The sequence below is a fragment of the Scatophagus argus genome, chromosome 1 (assembly GCF_020382885.2).
Source record: "Scatophagus argus isolate fScaArg1 chromosome 1, fScaArg1.pri, whole genome shotgun sequence".
NCBI classification, from domain to species: Eukaryota; Metazoa; Chordata; class Actinopteri; family Scatophagidae; genus Scatophagus; species Scatophagus argus.
This window is the reverse complement of record NC_058493.1, coordinates 22,984,545-23,008,485: the sequence shown is the minus strand read 5'-3', so window position 1 is coordinate 23,008,485 and position 23,941 is coordinate 22,984,545. Positions and strand designations below refer to the sequence as shown.

General features: G+C 42.7%; 1 protein-coding gene across 3 annotated transcripts in view; it reads left to right on the top strand.

The window, feature by feature from the left end:
* The window catches only part of fbn1 (fibrillin 1), a 67,536-nt gene that overhangs the window by 15,107 nt on the left and 28,488 nt on the right, over positions 1-23,941 (top strand). For all 3 annotated transcript variants that reach the window (XM_046392696.1, XM_046392678.1, XM_046392687.1), the window contains 26 exons: positions 4,989-5,186; positions 6,151-6,276; positions 7,649-7,774; positions 9,203-9,355; positions 9,468-9,716; positions 10,421-10,573; positions 10,671-10,790; positions 10,870-10,995; positions 11,932-12,054; positions 13,059-13,181; positions 14,476-14,628; positions 15,228-15,281; positions 15,427-15,552; positions 15,647-15,772; positions 15,892-16,011; positions 16,354-16,491; positions 16,593-16,643; positions 16,758-16,883; positions 17,007-17,234; positions 17,320-17,445; positions 18,718-18,846; positions 19,946-20,071; positions 21,440-21,565; positions 21,674-21,796; positions 22,566-22,691; positions 23,266-23,391. In XM_046392696.1, coding sequence (XP_046248652.1) covers positions 4,989-5,186; positions 6,151-6,276; positions 7,649-7,774; positions 9,203-9,355; positions 9,468-9,716; positions 10,421-10,573; positions 10,671-10,790; positions 10,870-10,995; positions 11,932-12,054; positions 13,059-13,181; positions 14,476-14,628; positions 15,228-15,281; positions 15,427-15,552; positions 15,647-15,772; positions 15,892-16,011; positions 16,354-16,491; positions 16,593-16,643; positions 16,758-16,883; positions 17,007-17,234; positions 17,320-17,445; positions 18,718-18,846; positions 19,946-20,071; positions 21,440-21,565; positions 21,674-21,796; positions 22,566-22,691; positions 23,266-23,391 — 3,501 coding nt within the window. The remainder of the gene's footprint in view (positions 1-4,988; positions 5,187-6,150; positions 6,277-7,648; positions 7,775-9,202; positions 9,356-9,467; positions 9,717-10,420; positions 10,574-10,670; positions 10,791-10,869; positions 10,996-11,931; positions 12,055-13,058; positions 13,182-14,475; positions 14,629-15,227; positions 15,282-15,426; positions 15,553-15,646; positions 15,773-15,891; positions 16,012-16,353; positions 16,492-16,592; positions 16,644-16,757; positions 16,884-17,006; positions 17,235-17,319; positions 17,446-18,717; positions 18,847-19,945; positions 20,072-21,439; positions 21,566-21,673; positions 21,797-22,565; positions 22,692-23,265; positions 23,392-23,941) is intronic.

Genomic DNA, 23,941 nt, shown 5'->3' with positions numbered 1-23,941 from the left:
GCAAAAATGCCAAATATTCTCTGGTTCCAGCATCGCAAAGGTTTTTGGTTGGACAAAACATGCTATTTTAAGATACATTATATAGACAAAAGTATTGGGATACCTGACCATTACACCAAAGAGGGGACGTTGATGACATTGCATTCCATGTGCATGGACATGGTGTGCAGTAATTCCCTGCTTTGTGGTTATGGCGACTTCTACCCTTCTGGGATTTTGGAGCTGACGGTCACTTTTCATCCCAGGGGTGTTCGATGGGCTTGAGATCAGGGCTCTGTGTGGGCCGGTCAAGTTTTCCGCACCGGACTCATTTGGGCATGTCTTTGCGGACCTTGCTTAGGACGCTGGGAGGCAGTCTTGCTGTGGTGGAAGTGGGTCTTCCCTGGGCTGTTGCCATGGGATTGGAAGCATAGCATTGTCCAAAATATCTTGATATACTGAAACATTAAGATTCCTCTTCACTGGTAGTAAGGGGCCTAAACCAACCCCTGAAAACCAGCTCTATATCACTCCTGAATTCAATAATAAAGAGGTGTCCCCGAATACATTTGTCTGTATAGTGTATATTGGGCTCTGATGACTTGTGATGGACATTATTTGCAATTTTGTCATGTTTTTGGCTACATATTATTAACACATATTGATAATAATCAGTGTTAGCAACTCTATACATTTACCAGTGATTTGGTTCTTCAGCTTGAATTTTGTTACACCGAGGTAGAGCAAGTAGGCCAATGGATACAGTGGCGTTTTGGGTTAAGTTGCTTTCATTGGAATTTCCTTGGCTGGGGTCCATCACCTCCCAAGGGAAAGCCATTGTGCTCTCACACAAACACAAGCACATGCATGAAGTACATGTGTACACACAACACATGCACAACCCCACTCTGTTTTTAGATGCAATTTACAGAAACGTGCCCCATTATAGCTTGATCTTATCACATTAGCAAGAACACAGGGTTTTCCACAAACACGTGATGTGACCGGGGGGAGAAGTGGCTGCACTTACGATGTGGAAAAGTCCTGTTGCTGCAGGGGCTCAGCATGAACCCATCACTGCTGCAGAGCTGTGTGACTTTGAGCTGTATGCTACCAAAGTGACTGGCGATCTGCTGACCAGTGGTCCCACCACCACGCACAGCTGACTGCAGTGAAAATGCAGCCTGGCAGATCAACATGTTCTTTGTTGGTTACAAATGTGATTTAGGTTGGAATGTGGGTTTGGTGAGATCCAGCCGCACTGCTGCTGATTGCATGCAGGGCTCTTTGCTCTTGCTGCATAGAGCCGTTTAGCCATGGAGCAATAAAGTCGTGCTTTCGGTGTAACGACATTGAGTTCACTTGGAATGGTGGTGAGAAACTGGCCTGAAACGTGGCAACACGTGAGTTACACAGTCAACAAGTCAGCAGCCAGAGCACAACAGGGAAGTCGGTCAGTCAGCTGAGAGGCTCTCTTGTTTCTTAATGCCTCACTGACTTTCCTCTATCAGGCTCTGTTCTAGCCCAGTGCAAACCTCAGTAGATAGATAACCAAATGTGTGTGTGTGTGTCTCTGTCTGTGTTTGAGTGCGTGCTCAACTTGTTAGTCCTGGGAGGATGGAGAAATCTGCTGACAGCCCAGTGGGGAAGGCCCCCACCCAGATATAAAACCCCATAACAAATGCATGCAGACACACACAAACACACGCACGCATGTGCACAACTTATGTGTATGTTAAGGCATGTTTGGATGCCCTTGAAAAAGGGTGGACGTTTTGGAATTAGTCCAGGAAACTCTTTTGACCCACTTCCTGGCGGGCTTCCCTTCTGTTCACACCATGACTGTTGTTAGGCATAAATTCACCGGTCATTGAGGAAGTTGAAATTTCTATTGTGTTTCAAAAGTAACCTCTGCACAGACATGAAACCACTTTGCAAATAAAGGTCAAAACAAACTACCCGCTCCCATATTAGGACGCATGTTCACTGCTACAATGATATGCCAACTTGTGTCCAAAAGTAGAGCACTAAAGCAAAAACAAGAGTGACATTTTTGTAAGTTTTGGTCTGTTTTGAGATCATCTCTGGCTAGACTACAGATGAGGGGCTGGGTCATTGGCCGAGATTGTGTGTGTGTGTGTGCTTGAGTTCGTTTGTGTGTGAACACGTGCGATTGCTCCCAGATGTACAGGACATGGGTGGATCCCCCAGCTGTATGCAGTTCATGGAGAGACAGTAAGATGACAGATGAAATGACACCACTTTCACCCTACAGCTGTCTGCCTCTCCCAGTTTACCTCAGCTGACTGTTTCAGTGCTAGACTTGTATCTGCTTTATTTCATGCTCAGATCTTTGTGTTTTTAGTGCTTACTCTCTTCCACCAACAGCTGTAATAAGCAGGTATTATGTCAGATGGATTATGTGTGGCAGCCCGACAGTAATAACACATGAACCTTAATATGATGAAAAGAGAAACCTGAGTTCTTTACGCAGTCTGCGGCACTCAGCTTATATGGGCGCCATGTAAAAAACTTTCCATAGCTCCAGTAATTAATTTTCCTATATATGGTGTATTCCTTTGTTGTCGTAGGTAAGGCACATAATGTAGGCTTTAAGTAGATAGAGAAGATTTCTGCCAACTGGATGGGTTTGTTGCCTCAAAGCTTAACATTGTTGAAAGTGATGGTGGAAGAATTATTCAGATCCCCTCACTTAATTAAAAGTAAAAATAAAACATTCAATAATATTCCAAAATATTGGAATTAAAAATTTAAAATATTCTATAACAAGTAGAAGTCTTAAACTTAGTAAAACTAAAGTAAAACACAAGGCTTTGTGAAAAAATTCCCCTTAAGTATAACAACAGAAGTGTTGAGAGTGTAATAGTGATACATTGACTTCTGAAATAAAAGTTGGATTTTGGGGAAATACGGTCATTAGCTTTATTGGAGTTAGATAAAAAGACTGATATAGTGATATATGAATCTGGAGCCGGAAGATTTAATGTTAGCTTAGTTTTTAACTTGTAGATTGGAAACAGGATGCAAAAGTTAGCCTATCTCTGTTGGAAGATATCACAATAGATTTATTTGCACCACTAAGTATTGTGTTACATTTCCTTTGTTCAATCCAGTTTGAAAATCACTCTTTTAGAAAAACCGAAGTCTAAAAACAACAGGCTGAGGTTTATGAGGCGGGTTGTTATCGACAGACTTACCTTTAGATAGAACTAAGCTGTCTGCGTCCACTGTTTATGCTGCTGTATGCTAAGCTAACCAGCTCCTGGAGGTATCTTCATGTACAGACGTGAGAGTGGTCTCATCTAGCTCTTGTTAGGAAGGAGAAGAGCAGATTTTTTGCCGTATTTCCAAAACTTTTTCTTAAATGTTGTAGCAAAGTTTGCCATGTGTCTCAGTATGCAACTTCAAAGTAGTGATTTCCTGTTTGTTCCCAATCTCACCTGTTATCAGCAATTACCTGTGAAACCTATTGCTGTCATCAACCTCAGAATAAATCAGAAAACAGACAGAAGAAGTGGCCCAAAAGCACTGAAGTTAAGTGCAAGTAACTCAAAACTTTATTAAATAAATGTATTAGTTATTTTATAGCTCTGGGTTGAAGGAGAATCAAAAGCATTCAGTCTCCAGTGGAGCCTGAGCAGGAGGGAGTGAGAAAGAGAAGGAGCGATGACCCAGTTCTGTTTCACACAGCGCTGGTGCCAGAGGCAGAGAGACCGTGGAGGCTGTGGTGCACGTGATGGGTCTGGGCTGGGCCGCGGTCCACACGGGAAACGCACAATGTCTCGTTTGTTTTAAACGACTGCGCTGTTGGAACCGCTCTCTCTCTTTCCTTTTGCTGTCTGTTGTCTGCCGTGAAATGTGGAAATGATTTTTGCCATTGGATCTCGGCCAGATTCTTTTGGGAGGGATGAGTTTTTAACCTCCGTCTTTCTCTCTCTCTCTCTCCGTATCTCTGTGTAACCATCTTCCAGTCCTTCATCTGATAAGGGTCGGCGGCGATTTTGTTAAATCTGTTGTGTTTGTTTGCAGCTAAGGAGAGGTGTTTGTAGAGAAGATGGAGTGAGGGGACTAGATGCATGAAAGAAGTCTGATCAAGGACATTAGGATTAAATCAGTTTGAAGGGGAGGATAGATGAAAAATCTTCACACTCTTGAGCTCATATTTATCATAAGCTATTTAGTTTTAATTCCACGCCGCTGTAGTTTGTGTGGAAATCACCTACTGTGTTCCATAGACACGCCCTGTCAGTCAGCCACTGCCGGCCTTGGGGATGATGACCTATTCCCCAGATTGTGTGTGAAGCTGGCTAGAAAAATATTCAAAAGTAACACACCACAAATAGTGCTGGTGATTGTGCCATTTTGCCTTTAAAAACACAATACTGGCAACTACGAAATGATGATCATATAATATAAGCACCAGACTGATTTTTCACTGTCTGGTTGTCTTTGTTTATTCTAGCTTGTGTCTATTACTCTCCACAGTCGCCCACACAACTTTAAAAGTTTTTCCAGACCCCTTCCCCATCTCTGCTTTTCTCTATCACACTCTCTCTCTCTCACACACACACACACACACGTACAATGCACCTGAGAGCCAGACCGATTAAAATGCCAGGAACAGACACTACATTCTTTATGGAGGGTGTTACTGTCCGCTCTGCAGCACTTTCATTGCATACAATGTGCGTGAGTTGAAGATGTCATGCAAAATTACGTTCAGTTTGAGCATTTTGTTTGTGTATACCAGACAGTTCAGATTCTAGGTTTCTCTTTCTGTGACACAGCTTTGGGTTAAATTTTTCATAAATTAGATGTTGCGCATTTTTTAAATCTAACATGCTTCAACCAATAGAGTTTTTGGCTAATTTTTTCCTCCTGTTTATGTGTTTGACTGCCAAACTTTGCTGTTTTGCATTGCATTTGTACCAAAAATAAATAGACAAGTCAAGTTTCCACAAAGACGAACCCCTGCTTTGCCTCTGCAGACTACCGCACTGGGCCTTGCTTCGCCTCTGTGAATAACCAGATGTGTCAAGGCCAGCTCACAGGCATTGTGTGTACAAAGACTTTGTGCTGCGCCACAGTGGGACGGGCCTGGGGTCACCCCTGTGAGATGTGCCCGGCCCAGCCTCACCCCTGCCGAAGAGGGTTCATACCAAACCACCGCACCGGGGCGTGCCAAGGTAAAGTCTGTTGCTCTGAGTTTTTGTCTCTTTTTCTGTTTTTGTCTGTTTATTTTTTTTTCTGTCACTCTTACCTCCCATCTCCGCCTCTGGGAAAAGTGCTGCTGTCCTCTCTGCCTGTTTTAACTCCTTCTTCCTCCTTGTCTCCATTCACCCCTCTCCCCTCTATCATCCCCTCATCTCTACCCATCATCTCCTCTCCAGGGGATTAGTTCTAATTGGGTTAAATTGGGGTGGGTGGCAGTGCCTCCCACATGTGTATGGAATGCCCGCAGACACCCGCTGAGGCGGGACTGTCAGAGTCAGTAACACGGGTCAGTGGCGGTGCCACGTGGGAGAGCTCATTTCTGGTAAGACGGCCCTCTGCCTGCCTGCTCCAGACCCAACAACATCAGAACCTCTGCAGGGGAGGCGGACCTGAGCCAGGACCCAGAGGAACATGGAGTACTCTGAGACTGCATCAGGTCACAGCCTCCTGGAGGTTTTTCAGAGACCTATGTTTTAATCTGTCAAATCCATTGAATGAATTGAATTTAATCACCGTTGTAACTCACAAAGTCGCAGTTTTCAACTACACCGTATATCCTTCTGTAGACCTGTCTTTTCTGTATTGCCCTCCCTCCTTCTATCTCATCTGTGGTCGGCTTGGCTTTGACTTCTATTCCTCCTGCAGGAGACATTCCTCTCTCTCTCTCTCTCTCTCTCTCTCTCTTTCTCTCTCTCCCTTTTCCCTTGTCACTCTGTTGATTGCAGGAGAGCCACACTGTTAAAACAGACCCATTTTCAATCCATGCACATCCAGGCTTGTGCAGATTTGTTTGTTAACACTAACCTGTATGTTTGTTGATTTTGTCTTTTTTCCCTGTAATGACTTTATTTCACCATTGTGTCTTTTCTCTTGTTTTGTTCATTAAATCTGTATACTGACTCATATGTATTCGTATGTTGTGTTGTGTATGTATAGATGTGGATGAGTGCCAGGCCATCCCTGGCATCTGTCAAGGAGGAAACTGTATCAACACAGTGGGCTCTTTTGAATGTAAATGCCCCGCTGGGCACAAGTTCAGCGAGATCTCACAGAAATGTGATGGTAAGAATCAAGCTAGCAGCTGTCACCTCAAAACTGGGAAATGTGTGACTTTCAGCGTTAGCTGAAAGTCTAATAGTTTGATAGTAGGCTCAAAGGATCTTCAAAGTTCCAAATTAACAATGTGAAAGCAGAGTTAAAAGCCACATCCGTCTAGCTGTGGTTATAACTTCACCTCAGACGTGGTATTCTGATTATTACTTTGTGGGGAAAGACCACACATAAGCCACTTTGCCCTTCCCTTGAAATATGTCTAATTAAACTGAAGCGGCAGCCAGTTTTCTCTCAGTAATCCTGTTTAACACTTAATTGTCGACTTGAAAGAATGCTAAAGTGTCACTTTTGAAAGACGAAATTAAATATTTTTCCTCTTAGATTAGAAAAGTTGAGTTCTTGAGCAATAAAATGCACCACTGCTTATTTCAGTGCAGTCAGGAGTTTTGCTGCTACCACCTTATTTGGTTTGGTAGGATCAGTAACATATGGTGGCTAATGTTAGCTAATGTTGATGTAAATGTTTAGGTAAATACTGTATTGCTGTTTAATACACAGTACTGGGTCACTCTGATGACCTGACTCTGCCCCACTTGTGATACTGCTGCAATAGTTTAGTATCTTAGTTAAACACTCACAGTAGTTTGACGTCCCTTGTAGCCACTGTGGCTGTTGTTCAGCAGCTTCTCGGCCAGTTATGTCAATGCACAAAGAGACACTCACTAAAGATGATGTCCACATGTAGTTTTCTTTCACCTGGGGTTCCTAATTATCAACTGATGACTGGCTAAAGAATTGTTACATCATGGTTTTTCCTCACTTTATAATTTTGGCCTCTGATTAAATAAAATCCGTCCCTCTGCATTACTTCTGTTCGCCCACAAATAAAGACCTACAGTTAGAACTGTGAAAAATATTGGTCATTAAGACATGAATGTGACGATTTCCAGAGCAAGTTTTACTCTGGTGAAACAGACTGAGCAGGGTTTTGTGGCACTCATTTTGCAGAGTGAAATATGTGCTATTTTATGCCCAGAAATAATTGCAGGAAAACTTCTGGACTGTGTAAAAGACATTTCAAACGGGTACAAGTTATGTCTTTGTGCACGATGATATGCCCTCGGTGGTTAACGGTGCTAAAAGAGCAGCTACAGAGGGCCATGAATTAAATATCCAGTGACAATGCCTCATTTCCATTGTCACTGCCAGCATGCGCTTTAGTCGCTCTAGAAGACGCTCACATTTCCAGTTTGTTTTTCGGTTTGCTCGCTTTCATCGACAGTTATGTTTATGTGCAGTTTTTAGAAACATAGAAAAACATGCAATTTACAAGGGTTTGAGACGTACTTCATACTCCTCTCCTCTCCTCCCCCCTTCGTAGATCTTGATGAGTGTTCAAACATACCAGGTCTCTGCGGTGTAGGTGAATGCTCTAACACTGTTGGCAGCTACTTCTGCAAGTGTCCCCAGGGATATTACACCTCTCTGGATGGGACCAGGTGTATAGGTGAGTCTGTCACACCTCTCCACAAGGACATGACGTGAACTATATTTGCTCCGGTTCATTGTTACTAGGATAGATAAAATATAAGGGAAGGCAGTTGAGCAAAAAAAAAAAAGGTGCAGTTTCATTCTCTTCCTTTTTTCCACCACATTTTGGTTCTTCTTCCTTTATGCCTGGCACTGAGAGCAAAAAGAACTGAAATCTGTCCAATGTTCCAGCTGGTAGAATTTAGGTCAGTGCTCGTCACTTGCTTGTTTCTAACTCCACAACAATGAGCTATTTTCTCTTGAGGCGACGTGATGAGAGCAGTGAACTCCTCTTGTGCTCAGGTGACTTTGTTTTTTCTGACATCACGGTCGGAAGAAGTGACTCATGCGTGCATCTGTCTGTCAGTGAAGTGTGTGTGTGTGTGTGTGTGTGTGTGTGTGTGTGTGTTTGAACAGTCCACATCCTGGGAAGCTGATAACAGTGTGCACACATGCACATGCACACACCCACACATACACAGTCGTGTTTCCATCACTTTTGGGTGCCTAATCCTATCCCTTAACCTGACACTAACCTCAACCTAACCTTAAATCAAGCCTCCACCCTAATATTTAATGATTTACATTGTGAGGACCTGCATTTTGTCACCATAAGTAAAGCAAGTCCTCATAATGTGACTGTGTAAATAAATTTTTTGTCCCCACAAATACAGGAATATGCATCCACACACACACACACACACACATCCACCAGAAAAGCCTGCGAAGCTCCCAAGTTCAGCTCAGTTTGACCTAAAACAGACCAGGGAGGAATTTGGGTTAGAATAGTCCATTAGATGTACACACAGATACTCACACGTGCACGCATACACACATGCGTTCACACACAAACATATGCAAACACACGCTCATTACCCCCCCAGGAGAGGATGTTTGTGAGGAAGGAATGTCTGAGTCTTATTCTTCAGAGAAACTATTGCACCAGACATTTCAGTCTGTTTCCCATGCAGCAGCTCATGAGTATTTACATCTACTCTTACCCCTAAGGGCCCAACTCTTTTTCTTCCAACAAACTCTACGCTTGCCTTTTGACTCTTCAGATTAACAGAGCAATCAGTAGTATAGCATGTCAGTTTCTCCATATGGATACCTTGGATGGGTTGGGTGTGAAACAAGACATGATATATTTATGTTAACAAGGAATCTGAGTGTTAGTCATGCTAGTGCACAGTGCCAGAAACAGTGGGATGTAGGAAAGGTTCTCATAAATAGGAAGTGATGGCTATTGAAAGCGGTTTCCATCTGTCAAATGATGGAAAGTCTGAAGCAGCGATGCCTACCTTTTCATTGTACTCCCGTCAGTTTGCTCGACGCGCAGACAGCATGTTACATTCCATACAGCGCGGTCAGTGTAACAGACTTCATGTTGTGTTGTTTCCCACAGATTCTCGTGGTGGGTACTGCTATGCTAGCGTGCTGAACGGGCGCTGTGCCAACCAAAACTCGCAGCTGTTGACTAAAATTCAGTGCTGCTGTGACAGTGGACGCTGCTGGTCTGACGGCTCCACTCCTGAGATGTGCCCCATTCGTGGAACAGGTGGGGTCGCTCACCATCATGTGGCTTTAGATTTCATGTTCTCTTCTATGTATCTCATCACAGAGATAACCTCCTGTTTTGTTTTTTTTTGCACATCATGTGCACATTTTAGAAGAGCATCAGAAACTGTGCATCCAGATACCTGATCGCATCCCAGGGACCCCTGACCTACCTGGCATCTACCCGGTTCCATATCCCGGACTACCTCCTGGGCAGGTACCTGTAGTGATTCCCGGTCAAATTCCGATCCAGGGTCCAGGCCAAGTCCCTGGCCAAGTTCCAGGCCAGGTTCCAATTGATATCCCAGGCCATATCCCAGGACAAGTTCCAGGACAACTACCTATACAGCCTCCTCCACCAGGTAAGTTCCTGCTGTCTGCTTGTCTGCTGTCCTTATATTCACACTCATAAAATGTTGACATGTGTAACTCATGCGTTCTGGTTTGGCTCAACCTCCCACTGGTCTTGTGTTTCCATGTTCAAAATCCTAGTATTGAGTAAGTACATCTCACACCCTCTAACTCATGAAGTACATGTTAATGAGGGGAAACTTTGATTTTAATTGTATGCCGAGCTGTTCTTTTCATCTGGGTATTGCTGTTAAGATATGCAAAGTATATGTGCAGATAATGTCTTATCTGAAAGGAAACAATCTCGCATGTTTGCTGACCAGACCGTGTCAAGAGTTTAATTAGCCATGTGCAGAGTCTTCCGCAATAACATTTCATCCGGAACTATTTTTCAGTGGTTTTTGGCAGAGTTTAGGCTTCTCTTAAGAACATTCAAACAAATCAGAGCATTTTTTTTGCCTCAGTGAGTATGACAGTGGGTCCTGCCAGACCTTCGCAAATGCAGTGCGTACACTGTCTAACACTGCAGGACTACTGCTTATGATTTTGTTTGATCACACCGAATGTATATTTTCCATTGACCAAGTATCTTAAAATGAAGATGACAAAAATCAATCAAAAACAACAACAATACAAATAAACTATGCAGACGATGTGGGTTTTTCGTTATAGCATCTTATGATTCATAGATGATATGTTTGTGTTTTTCTGTCAGGTCCTTTCATTATCCAAACCCGGAATATCACCAACATGTGCCAGGCCTATCGCAACCTCTGCCTGAACGGCAGGTGTATCCCCATGCCGGGTATTGGATATCGCTGTGAGTGCAACATGGGGTTCAAGCTGGATGGAAGGGGCGAGTGCATCGGTAAGCTTCTGACAGAGTGATGAACGAGCTTCTTGAGCACTTAACTGGGCATACGTGAAGGTGAAGAAGGTTTATGAGCTTTATGTTTGTCCTCCAGATGATGATGAATGTGAGAGAAACCCGTGCGCACATGGGGAATGTGTGAACACACCTGGTTCGTACATCTGTCAGTGTCCTCCTGGATTCCAGACTACTGCAACCAGGACCGAGTGCCGAGGTTAGACGCACGGGCACACATATGTATACACACACTTTAAGAGAATGGATGTATTTACTGTGCTGTCTGCTTCTGCCAGATCTGGATGAGTGTGTGGCCAACGGACGTATCTGCAACAACGGCCGCTGTGTGAACACTGAGGGCAGCTTCCACTGTGTCTGCAACGCTGGATTTGAGATTTCAGCAGATGGCAAAAACTGTCAAGGTCTGTCAAGTCCTGACATCTGCATTTATGGAGCGGAGACCCATTTAGTTAGTTTTCTGTAGTAAGCACAGTGCATGTAATGTTCATGTGTAATGGACCGTGGATCTGTTGGAGGTGGTGATTTAATACCAATGCCTGTTGGAAGCATGTGCTGAAATAACTGGCATTTTAAGTGATCACCCTGGTGGTTTTGTGTGTTTCAGCCCATTAACAAAATATACACATTTTTTATTACAACTAACTTTTTTTCTCCAAAGGACTCCATATTATTGATATTTACGTCTTACCTCGAAGGCATCCATTTGTTTCCATTAATCTTAGTTTACTATAAAGTCCTGCAAGCTTGCTTTAGGCAGTCTGTCAGTGTACTCCATCAGAACTGCTGGTTGAACAGTGAGCTTTGGAAACCCCCACCTACTACCTTTTGAGACGTGGTATTGGGTGGGTGTGACTGTTTGGAACAGCTATAAATGTTAGTTCTGATCAAGCGTACTCTGGCCCTTATATTTTCTCTTGTCAAATTATATTATTGAAGTTTTAGGCGTGGATTTTATTTAAATTTCTGCCTGTTGTTCTGTTCAAGAATGCTCCATGATCCAAAATTAAAGAACTGGCAGCTCGTGTAGTGTTTGTCTTCTGGACTTGAGTTTCTGTCAGAATACCTAGCTCTCCAGTGAAATGGTTTGGCAGCGAACTGTCAGTTCTCCAATGTGTGAGTGTCCTTGAATGTACCAAGGAGGGTTTTGAAAATAGTGTTTGTCTGCCACTGCATTAACAGCAACAGTTTGACTTTAGTTAAAGCAATCCGCTCTGGTCGTGTTAATGTAAAGTATCTGAAATTTGTTGTTAATGGACTAAACAGTGCAGAACCGCCAGTTTGTGCCTTTAATCGCCATATTGTTACATCTAAATGCACTTACTTCTGTTCACACACAGATCAGGACGAGTGTCTGATCAGAAACATGTGCCTCAACGGACTGTGTATCAACGAAGATGGCAGCTTCAAATGCATCTGTAAACCTGGATTCCTCCTGGACACCAGTGGACGCATGTGTGTAGGTGTGTTTTCAGGAAGCCCACAGATTATTGAAATCGCACGTCTGAGTAACAGCAATATAGACCTGTTTTTTGACCTGTGTTTTGGGCTGAGTTGGAAGGTGGCTACCTCTCTGTCATGTTAGTAGTTCTATTATATGAGTCTTGTGAGCACACAAGCCAAAAATCCCCCTAAAAGCCTGGGAAAAATCCCTCGGCATCCTGGCAGACCAGCTGGAAATGTGGATATTTGGGGCCCGCCTGTTTTGAGATTCTAGCAGACAGCCTCCTCTAAACTTGTTCAACGCAAAGAGAAAAGAGATTTGGCACAATAGGCGCTGGTTTGATTAGGAGACACAAACATGTGAGTCAAATTGTGATTGACCAACCATTTTATTGTATTTTGCTGTAGGAGATCATCATCATCAAACTGGATTTAAATTATTGTGATGTTTAAATGATAAACCACCAAGTAGAGAATGGTCTTTTCCCTTTTCTTTTGTTTTTTTGTTACCTGCAGCCATTTTGCTCCACATGGCTTGCGGTTCCAGACGTTTGATCTCACAGACACTGACCCGGTTCAGTCATAGCGGAGTAAATAAACAGGAGAGCAGGGTGTGGGTGAAGTGTGCTGATGTATGCAGTCATTAATGAAATGTGTGGTCTAAAGGGGCCCTGGGGCCTCATCATCTCTCTGTCTGTCCCCCAACACACCCAGACAGAACACACACACAAACATGCAGAGACTTATGTGTGCATGCCATATCATTGTTTACGCTCATTACGCTCATTATTTTAATACGCTGATGGGATGAAGGGGAAGGAAAAGAATGTTTTCTTAGCTGAGGTCGTAAAACTGAAACTGTGCAGCAGTCCTGGCAGCATTTTTTCATGAATCAAGTACTTGAGGTCTTTAATAAGCAGTGCTTCAATGGGAAATTGCTTTATTTTAATAGATTCTAGACTCTTACCATTCACTGTGTGATGAGAAGTGTTTGAAAACGCGTCGTTGCTGCATCTGTTTCCAGACATCGATGAGTGTGAGACTCCAGGCATGTGTATGAACGGCCACTGCGTCAACACGGAGGGATCCTTCCGCTGTGAGTGTATGGCCGGGATGGCAGTGGGCCTGGACGGACGGGTCTGTGTTGGTGAGTAAATGTTTTTGATTCCAGCAGTGGTTCTTGTTTTCATTTCAGGCACCACAACAAACAGTAATCTTACAGTTCAAAAACAACACTCTGTTTAGGTGGAGGTAGCCATGCGTTTATTTTGGCTTCAGGTGTTAATGAAGGCAACATAAACACCTTCTGACTGTTTCAGTTTGATTGAATGTTTTCTGATGCTCAGAGCAGATACTTTTTCAGTTTGATTTGAACCCGTACTGATAACCAGTAATTGCCTGTTTCTCGTGAATGATAAGGATAAGTTAGCTGATCATTTTTCATGTTTTTGTTTTCTTAAAAGAAGCTCATAACGCCTGTGCACACCTGAGGGTAAAAGGTGACAAAGATGGATGATTTGATATTCCGTAGCTTTAACAAGTTTTACTGTGTCAAAACCTTTCTTCTTCTTCTACTACTTCTTCTTCTGTGCCTCTGTGTTTATTTGCAGATTTCAAACCAACTTTGAAGGTGCATATTGCCACCCACTGTATTGGAGTGTGTGGACACTGTGCTTGTTAAGTCAATGAAAGTAATGTGGCTTTGTATTATTGGCTCTGTTTATCGGCTGATAGGCGATAGTATAAATTTGCAGTCATCAATAGTTTATTGGCCTGATATATACTGTATGGTGCATCCCTATCTCTCATTGGTGTCCATACGCCTCTTTTAAACAACAGTTACTCAACAGTAATTGTCCAAAGCTTTTGTCAACATGTTGGTCTTAAGAACGAATGAGCATTTAAGTAGTTCAGCTTAATGATGGAATAAAGAAAATGTCACAATGTCACAAAGCGGAGAATAATCGTGTCGTAATGAGTTTTACCAACAGCTTAACCTGTTAACCTGTTGGCATCCACATTTTCACTATTGTTAATGAGCATGTGTTGTTCAGTATTGATGAATGTTTTCCTGCCTCCATCCCCTGGACTGGCATTTGTAGAGCAGATCTGTTTATGCCTTTATTGTCAACATTCCTGCATTGCCCCAAATCGCATTTCTTTGTGCATTGTGTGAGAAGTGTTGAAAAGCTGTTGTTCGTTGTGGGCGAGTTTTCTTGTCGGGATGATATCAGTGCAGGAGAATGCCTCAAATCCCTGGATATTATGGTGAAAGAACAACCATTTGTATTGCTGGTGTTGTTGTTTATTGGAGCTAAGGGCTTTTGCCTCCCTTTCCCTCTCACTCGCTCTCTCTTTTGCTCTGGCTGTAGCCTCTTTCCAGGTCTGTCGTCTCAGTTTCTCATACACTCTGTCTCTGTCTCTTGTTTTGTCCAAAACAGACACACATATGCGCAGTTCATGTTACGGTGGATACAAGCGAGGGCAGTGTGTTAGGCCTTTATTTGGAGCGGTGACCAAGTCGGAGTGCTGCTGTGCCAGCACGGAGTACGCCTACGGAGAGCCCTGCCAACCGTGCCCACCACAAAGCTCTGGTACGGATATTCAAATTACTCCACCCTTTACACATATGGAGCCACCTCCTGCTGCCTGACACACACACACACACACACACACACACATATACATATATATACATATATATATATATATATATATACACAGACCCATACAGCTTGTGTTAAATTCGATGAAACACACCTGTTAAAGTCAGCTTCAGTAGATCTGATATTCATTCTTCTCTGACATGACAGCTTGGATTTCAAACATGACAGAAAAGCAGTGAAGAAGTGATTGCTAAGTTGTTTGACAGAAATGCCCACAGTTGGGAGACACTGACAGCCTCCACACACACACACACACACCCACTGATACACAAACACACACATCATAAAGTCACTTCTCATTAGTCCCGCCAATGAAAGTTTCTGTATCAAAAGACGCCAGAGCTGCACCACATTAAGGAGACGGTTTTATATACATCCAGGCTAAATGAGAAAGCGTGGAAATGGATAATGACATGGTTTTAAATGTTCTGCTTTGAGATATCTTGGATTTTGGCAAATGTGATATTTTCTCAGAGCCTGTTATTTCTTCTTTTCTGTCAGCCAAACTGTTGTGTGTTTTGTTGCAGCTGAGTTCCTGGCACTGTGCCCCAACGGTGTTGGCATAACCGGTGATGGAAGAGGTAATGAATGCAAGCTCATCATGTGTGTTTCATTGATTTTAAAAGAGAGAGATTGCTGAAACCAAAAAGAGGCGCATGAATTAAATGTAGTTATTGCTTTTTTTTCCTGCTGTGATGTTCAACAGGTTGTTCTTTACCTTCTCAGATATCAACGAGTGTGCCCTCGACCCTGACATCTGCCAGAACGGGGTGTGTGAGAATATGCTGAGGACATACAAATGTACCTGCAATGAAGGCTTTGAGGTAGACCTGACGGGCAAAAACTGTGTTGGTAGGTCCTCTTAGAAAATTAAAGTAAAGTCCCTCATTTCAAAAGCCAGTGTGAGGAAAGTCACCATGTCTCTCTGTATTGTGTTTTCTTTCAGATATTGATGAGTGTCTGATAAACAGGCTGCTGTGTGAAAACGGTCTGTGCAGGAACACACCAGGCAGTTTCACCTGTCAGTGTCCCAAAGGATACATCTTTGATCCTGAGACTGACGTCTGCGAGGGTCAGAGACTCATTCATTCCTTTGCACAGTCCAGTGTGATTTCATCGCTGCATGTACCACATTTGCTATCAGTCTGATAAGAGACGGCCAAAACCTGGTGTTTGTTTTGTCTCCCACAGATGTGGATGAGTGTAAGTCTAACCCCTGTATTAATGGAGAATGTAGGAACAGCCAAGGGTCCTTTGTGTGTTTGTGTTCAGTGGGCAGTTCGCTGGACAGCTCTGGGCTGGAGTGTATAGGTAAGAGAGCGTTGTGTTACCTGAATTAGATATTATTACCAAAACGGTGCTTTCATTGGCAAGACATTTATTTATTCAACATAAAAATTGTAAAGAGATATACAAAAGAACACTTCATTAATTCAAACCAAATCAGAAAATTCAAACTTGAATGAAATGAATGCTTACTTTGAAATGAAACATGAAGTTTTCCCTTCGAAGGCCAGTTGAATACTAGTAAGCCAACCAGCACTCTGTTTGATGTTAGATCAGCCATGGAGATTAATTAGTTGGAAGATTGTCTAATTAAATAAAGAATTTTGCCAGCAAATAACACGTACCAGCTCGTGTGTCATAACACAGAGACTACAAAAAGCACCTGCTGGCTGAAGATAGTCAACAATCGCTGTGAGGTCAACATCAACGGGGCTACACTGAAGTCTCACTGCTGTGCCACGCTGGGAGAAGCCTGGAACAGCCCTTGTGCCAAATGTGAAAAAGGTGACGTGATTAATATACCCCATTTTGCTCATTTTAGTGAGCCACAATCATATCTGACCACTTAATTGCACTGTCTGACATTGCATTGTGTCCTTTTCCAGATCCAATCTGCACTAAAGGCTTTGCTAGAGTCAGAGGAAATGTCTGTGAAGGTGAGGTCTGCTTTGATTCCACTTAGACCAAAAGATTCAGAATGGCTTTTAATTTGAATAATGAGAAACACTGGACCTGTTGTTGATGTTGTTTTTTTTTCTGCCCACTGTCAGATGTGGATGAGTGTCAGGTGTTTCCTGGAGTGTGCATCAATGGCAAGTGCATCAACACACCAGGCTCCTTTTTCTGCCAGTGCCCTCCAGGAATGACTGTCGATGTCAGCGGCAGGATGTGCATTGGTACGTGCTGTTTATGTGTAGTGGTACTGATGTCACCTTACGATCTAAATGTCCTGTGTCCTGGTTTCATTTCTGCTGGATGGAATTAATAATTTATATCACTGTAAACTGTGTGACTTCCAGACCTGCGTACGGAGCAGTGTTACCTCACCCACGAGGATGAGCGCTGTGGGGCTCCTATCTCAGGAAAGCACCGTGTGGATGCCTGCTGCTGCTCAGTGGGTGTAGCCTGGGGCCCTGAATGTGACGAATGTCCCGACAAGGGCACTCCGGAGTACGCCCAGCTCTGTCCTCGTGGCCCAGGCTTCTCGCACAGGGGGGACTTCATCAACGGCAGACCCTTCCTCAAAGGTACTGTACCACCCAATGACAGTTTAGACTCCCTGGCTTGGTTCATCTGTGGTCTCTCAACTCTCCTCATTCCTCTGCTCTGTAGATATAAATGAATGCAGAATGATAAACACGCTGTGCACAAATGGAAGGTGTAGAAACACCATCGGCAGCTTCCGTTGTCGCTGCGATAACGGCTACGCTCTGGACTCCGATGAGAGGAATTGCACTGGTGAGTAGTGCCTAATGAAATTATCAGATTAATTGAAAATTTCAACAATATTTTTATAATTTACTCATCTTTGAAGTAATTTATCAAGCAAAAATGTAAAGGATCTTGGTTCTGGTTCAAATGTGAGGATTTTTCTCAGTTTTATATCATTGTAAACAAATATCTTTGGATTTTGGGCAATTTGGAGATACCACCTAAGGCTCTGGAAAATGTCATTTGGCATGTTAGGCATATTTTCTGACATTTTGTAGACTAAATAACAAACCGATGAACTGAAATGCAATTGACAGATGAACCAATGAAAATAAGCCTAACTGCTGACTACTTCACGCATTACTTAAATAACTGAAATAAATGAATTAGATTCTCTTCAGGAATCAGCAGCTCACATACTGGCACTAATGTAAGAGCTGACATGCATGTAGCTACTATTTTTGGTTTGCATGTTTGCTCAAAATCAGCTATGACAATATCCCAGCTCCATTTTATCCTTACAAGTCCAAACATTCTTCATCAGTCCCCATTTCTGAATCCCTCTGCCAGCACTAATTACAGTAAAGTGGTGTAAAGCCATTGCCTACATTCATCTCATTCAGTCTAATGCGAGTCTGGCTGCTTTGGACTTGTTGGAGCGGATCCCTGCAGTCTGGTTAGCTATATTACTGTTCTGTTGAAATGTGCATACGCCATTTTAGGTTTAAATGCCGGTGCTATGGCTTTATTCTGAAATAATTTATAGGCTCCTAGTAAGTAAATGATGTTTGGGACCTTTTAACCCCACATGAGTGAGATCCCAGCCCAAAGTCTTTGCGTTAAATGTTTCAAAATGTGGATTAAATTCAAAAGGGATCAGACTTTAGTTTTAGACTTTGAAAGGATCTGCTTGAAGAGCAAATGCTGCCTAAATTGTCGTTTAATTTACCTCTTAATCTCATTTTATAGTCTTTCTTTCATGTCGTAACCTTTTGTTGAATATTTTGTGCTTTTGTACTTGGTCTGCCTTTCGTTTATATTGCATACCTTATCTTTATTGCCTTCTACTACTGATGGTATCTGTTTCCATCTTCTGTGTTGATTCGCTCTGTCACTGAATTGAAAATCTCCACCGAGCAAATGTTTTTGTCAGTTTTTTTACACAATATCTCTATATATTAAGTTCATAGTAAGCACAGGGAGCTCTGTGAGTGATTTTCTCTGCATGCATGAACGTTGCAGTGCAGTTTTGAGGGGAAGTTCTACTTTGTTGATTTTTGCTGCTTTCCTTTGCTACAGACATCGACGAGTGCCGCATTTCTCCGGACCTGTGTGGACAGGGCAGGTGTATCAACACAGCAGGAGATTTTGAATGCGAGTGCTTCGAAGGTTATGAGAGTGGCTTCATGATGATGAAAAACTGCATGGGTGAGTGGCGAATCCTCACACACCAACACTTGTGGATATTGAAAATACACAGAGACAACACTCTTACATATGAGATCATCTAGTCTGTGAGGACATGAGTGAGCAACTTGATCTCCTGAACAACTCTCATGCACACCCAGTTATAGTGGCTGCATCTGAGAGCAGAGAGCTTTGCCAGCCAATAAAGGTCTCCAAGCATGGGGAAGGCCTGCGGCACAATCCCAGTCCCAGTCAGAACCCAGCCATCTCCTCCACACTCCCTCTTGGGCCATAAGCTCTGGATGAGGTGCTTAGGCTAACTTGCCAGACCTGGAACTCACTGTTTAGACGGTTGATGTAATCTGAAAGTTCCAGGCTGTGTGCATTTTTATATTTAAACAGTATATGTGTGTGTGTGTGTGAGAGAGAGAGAGAGAGAGGAGAGTTAAACATACTTTATTTAAACTCCTGTGGGTGTTGAAGGAGTTGACTCTGTGCAGCCCAAGTGTTGTCACAATCACTTTGCAAAAACTGCTCTATAAAGTCTGAAAGATAATTCTTCTTTATTGCATACTTGACCTGCATGTGAGGGACACGCAATCAAATGCCCAGCAAAATGATTTTTATATGCAGCTACAAGTCCTAATGTTCTGCCATCTGTGAAAATACTTCATGCTCTATTTCTGTTCTGCTCTGCCTTTGACGCCGTTTGATTAAATTCTTGGGAGAAATTGTACACGCAAAATGGAGAACCTCAATACTTTTGTTGGCCTGAAACTGCCATTAGACCCAAAATTAGCGAGACAAAATTTACAACTGGGAATGGAAATAATGTGGGCAGGGTTGCAATCATAAGCTGTTGGTACTGACTCGGCTAGCAGGCTAACAAAATAAATAACAAGTGAAAACACTTTTCTTTTGTTTCCATCAATCTTGGTTAACATCACTACAAACGATGGAGCTGCCGTGTCTCACTATTTTGCAGGTAAAAGTTTAGCAGAAAGTTTTGACCTGTAAATGTGCCAGATGTGCTCACATCACACCTGGCAACACAATTTTGAGACGTGCAATATATCTCAGTTTGTGTGTGCTCTATGTTTGTGTGTTCTTCCGCTGTCAGACATCGATGAGTGTGAACGGAACCCTCTGCTGTGCCGTGGAGGCGAGTGTATAAACACGGAGGGCAGCTTCCAGTGTGTTTGCCCAGAGGGACACGAGATCGCGCCCGACGGCTCCGCCTGTCTAGGTGGGTGAGCGTGTCAACAGAGAGGAGACTCTGCAAACTCTTCTCTTGTTGCTTTTCTCACAAATCTCTTTTCCTGAGTGATGAAAGAAATTAAAAAAAAAAAGGTGAAAAGGAGACGAGTAAGTTGAGATGTTCTCACAGAGCGGACAGTTTGAAGGATAAGACGGCTCTGGATTGTCCCTTTCTATCTGCCTCTGTGTGTGGGCTCTGTGGGAGTGTTTGAGTCGGGCCTGTGTGTGTGTGTGTGATATGCTGTATGTTCTCTGATAGATGGGCAGATATGAACTTAAGACTTGTGTGTTTGTTGACACATGTGCTCTTAGATCTGAGAAAAATGTGTATTTATTTAGGTTTTAAATACTGTCCTTATTTCTTTGTTTGTATTTTGGGACTGTTTATGTGGTACTGTAGCTTTGTTGTTTCTCTAACATTTTGTTGAGTTCTTTTATTCTGATATTTTTTTTTTCCATTTTGGGAAGCAGCATCCTTTATAAGCTAGTCTTTTATGTGTCTTGTTTTCACTAGACAAAGATTCAACAGTCTTGTTTAGTATATACGGGCAATTTGCTCTGTAAAATCCCCACTAAGGGTGCTGAAGCATGAAGCATATTGGCTGCAAGTCAGTTTCTGTTGTGTGTAGTTTTCTTTTGTTACTTGAGCAACTAGTTGACTGGAGACTCCTTTGTTCTTTCCGCAAGAACAAGCAAAGACTTCTCCTGTGCTTTCTATAGTTAACGCTCCTGTGTTTAGTTCATAGCATTGAGCTGATCATGCATTATTCACTGGGTGTCATTCTGATGACCTAATGCAGTGTTTGAAGGGCTCAGCACATGATGTAATGCTCAATCACTGCCTCTTAAGCGCATTTGTTTTCTTTATTACCACCCAGAGCAATAAAATGGATGAAAACATAACCTCAACCCTTCTGAGACTATGGTCTCTGGTGAACCATTGAGCTGAAGTGCTAAAATGATAATAATGATAATGAATTTAGTTCTATAGCAATTTTCACAGACATGGCTGTAATGCACTGTGTTTAGTGCTATCAGATTCCATGTTGAAAATGTCCCGTTTATCACCATGAGGTCCTGAATCCATCATAGAACATTTTTTAATCAAACAGCATTTAGTAATTGATCTGGAAAACAAGGAACAGAAAATCATTATTATGAAAATAGTCATTGGTGTCAGCCATTGGTGGGTTCCTTGCTCAGCGGCACTTTTAAAGGCAAGAGATTTATTTTTAGAAGCATGTGTTGTCCATTTATTTCATGTCCAAGAATTCAAACTTCTGACCACCATGCAAACACGCTTCTTGTTTGAATAAACTGTGTGTAAGAATTTTATCATTGCTTCGGTCTTTCACAGACATCAATGAATGTGAGTTGAGTGACAGGCTCTGCAGGAACGGTCAGTGTGTCAACATGATCGGCCGCTACCAGTGTACCTGCGACACGGGATACAAATCTACTGAGAACAGACTGGACTGCGTCGGTGCGTACTGAACGAGAATCTGTTTCCTTTCAAAGATATTCTTTTTGCTTCCGATGATGCAGTGTGACGGTTGAAGGCCAGCTGTATCTGACAGTGTGTCTTCCTCAGACATTGACGAGTGCACCATTGAAAATGGTGGCTGTGAGACCTTCTGCACCAACTCAGAGGGGAGCTACGAGTGCAGCTGTCACAGTGGATACGCCCTGATGCCTGATCTGAGAAGCTGCACCGGTAAGTATCTTTATATCTTGTCTCTGTCTGTCATCCTGCCATCATTCGTCTCCTACCGTGTGTCAGCTGTTCTATGTTGCACATTAGGCAGTTGTAAAATTTCTAAATGTACTTTTGCCGCACTTGTAAAGATGCAGTAACCAAAGAAAACGGCCTTTCAGTGATTCAGCGGTCAGAACAGGTTGCATAGATTGTACATGTGGCAGTACAGAAGTAAATCAAAGGTTGTGTTTAAGCAGAAGATATGGAAACCTGTTACATATAGGTGGAGACTGTTCATTCGTTAGTAACTTCCAAATGTTACCAAATAATTATAGCTCAAACTTATTGATAAATCTGGCAGTGATTACTGGAGTTTCTCTTTATTTTCCACCATGACAGTAAACTTTGTGTGTTGTAAAGCCTACTATCATGCTGACCTGATCTTATGCTACTCATATTCCTTTAATTACCAGAGATAGATATGTGGACATAGATCAGGGTTGTACTGTATTGTTGCTTGTGTAAGAAGAACAAAACTTAACCGTTCCTCAGTATAATGCTCACAAGCTTATTTCACAAGCTCTGTCTGGACGTGATCTTGCTGATTTATATAGCATTTCCTATATTGTCCTGTGTTCTCTCTGAAGTAGCACTGTTTTGTGTTGTAATCTTTACGTGTATGGCAAATGTCAAGCCTGGATTATTAAGAGCATGTTTTCCTGCCTTCTGCATTTTCTTTGCTCCCATTTCACTTCTGACTCTGTGCCTCTCTGTCTTTGTTCCTCAGATATTGATGAGTGTGAAGAGAGCCCTGACATCTGTGATGGGGGTCAGTGTACCAACACCCCAGGGACGTACCAGTGCCTGTGCTTTGATGGTTTCATGTCATCTGAGGATATGAAGACCTGCCTGGGTAATGGATGGAAAAGCATGTGCTCGAACTGAAACACTGTAGCTTCACCCTCTGCAGCTCTTTTAGATCCAGTTCTCACAAATTTACTGAAACAACGTGAAGATCAACTCAAAGGTTATCCAAGATATGAGTCATGAGAGTAAGATTTAATGACTCAGAACTTCATGTCTGTGTGTGAGTGAACAGACGGCAATGCTGTTGTTGTTGTTGATTTTAAGACTGTGAACATTGTGTGAGTCGGGTTGGGCAGGGAGGAATGCGTGACATTTAGATGTCTGGTTCCACGGAGTGAAAAAACACAAACCTGATTTTAGTGATGTAAGGATCACTAAAGGAGGATCTGCATAAACACATTCTCTGTTATTGCTGTATTTATTAAAACTAAACACATTTCAAAGCCTTAATGTAGTTCATGATGTAATTTTATTAAAACCTGTTTGGCAGGCCAAATCAGCAGCAGCTAGTTCAGTTTTATTCATTGTCATAAACTTTTCCTTTATTGTAGTTGTGTGTTTGGCAGATTAACATTCTTGCTCTTTCACTGGTTCACTCTCTTTTTCCTCTCCTTGTGTAGATGTGGATGAGTGTGAGCTGAACCCAAACATCTGTCTGAGTGGCAACTGTGAGAACACGAAGGGATCCTTCATCTGTCACTGTGACCTGGGATACTCCGTGCGCAAGGGAACCACAGGCTGCACAGGTGAGCAACGCTACCCACAACAAAATGTCCTCTTGTCAGCGGCAGAACGTGAACGGGAGTGAAAGGAGGTGAGTCAGTAGAGGGCTGCTGCTGATTAAGTGGTGAAGGAGACGAGTGCTTGTGTGTGTGTGTGTGTGTGTGTGTGTAAGTGGTTTTGTTAAACGAGAAGAGTGAAAGCATGTTGAAGAGAGAGGTGAGAAATGAGAGGATGCAAGAAGAATGTCTGACTAACCAGAAGCAGCTCTAACATTACTCACCCTCATTCAAGAGCTCCTGTCTGACTTGATGAGAAACACGCTTACAAACGCACGTTACGCACACTCACGTGAGCTAGCAGCAGAGACGGTTCGATCATTATTGTCCGTCAGATGTAGGCGTCACGTTGCACCGTTGTTTATTCCTTCGCTGTTCTTTCATTAAGGTCAGTTAAACATTACGTGATGGTTGGAATAGTTCTGCAGCACGTAATCACCTGAAACAGCTCCAGAACACATAAATACAAAGTCCATCCGGCCGGCAGAGTCTTTTGATAGTTTGGACTCGCTCCTCG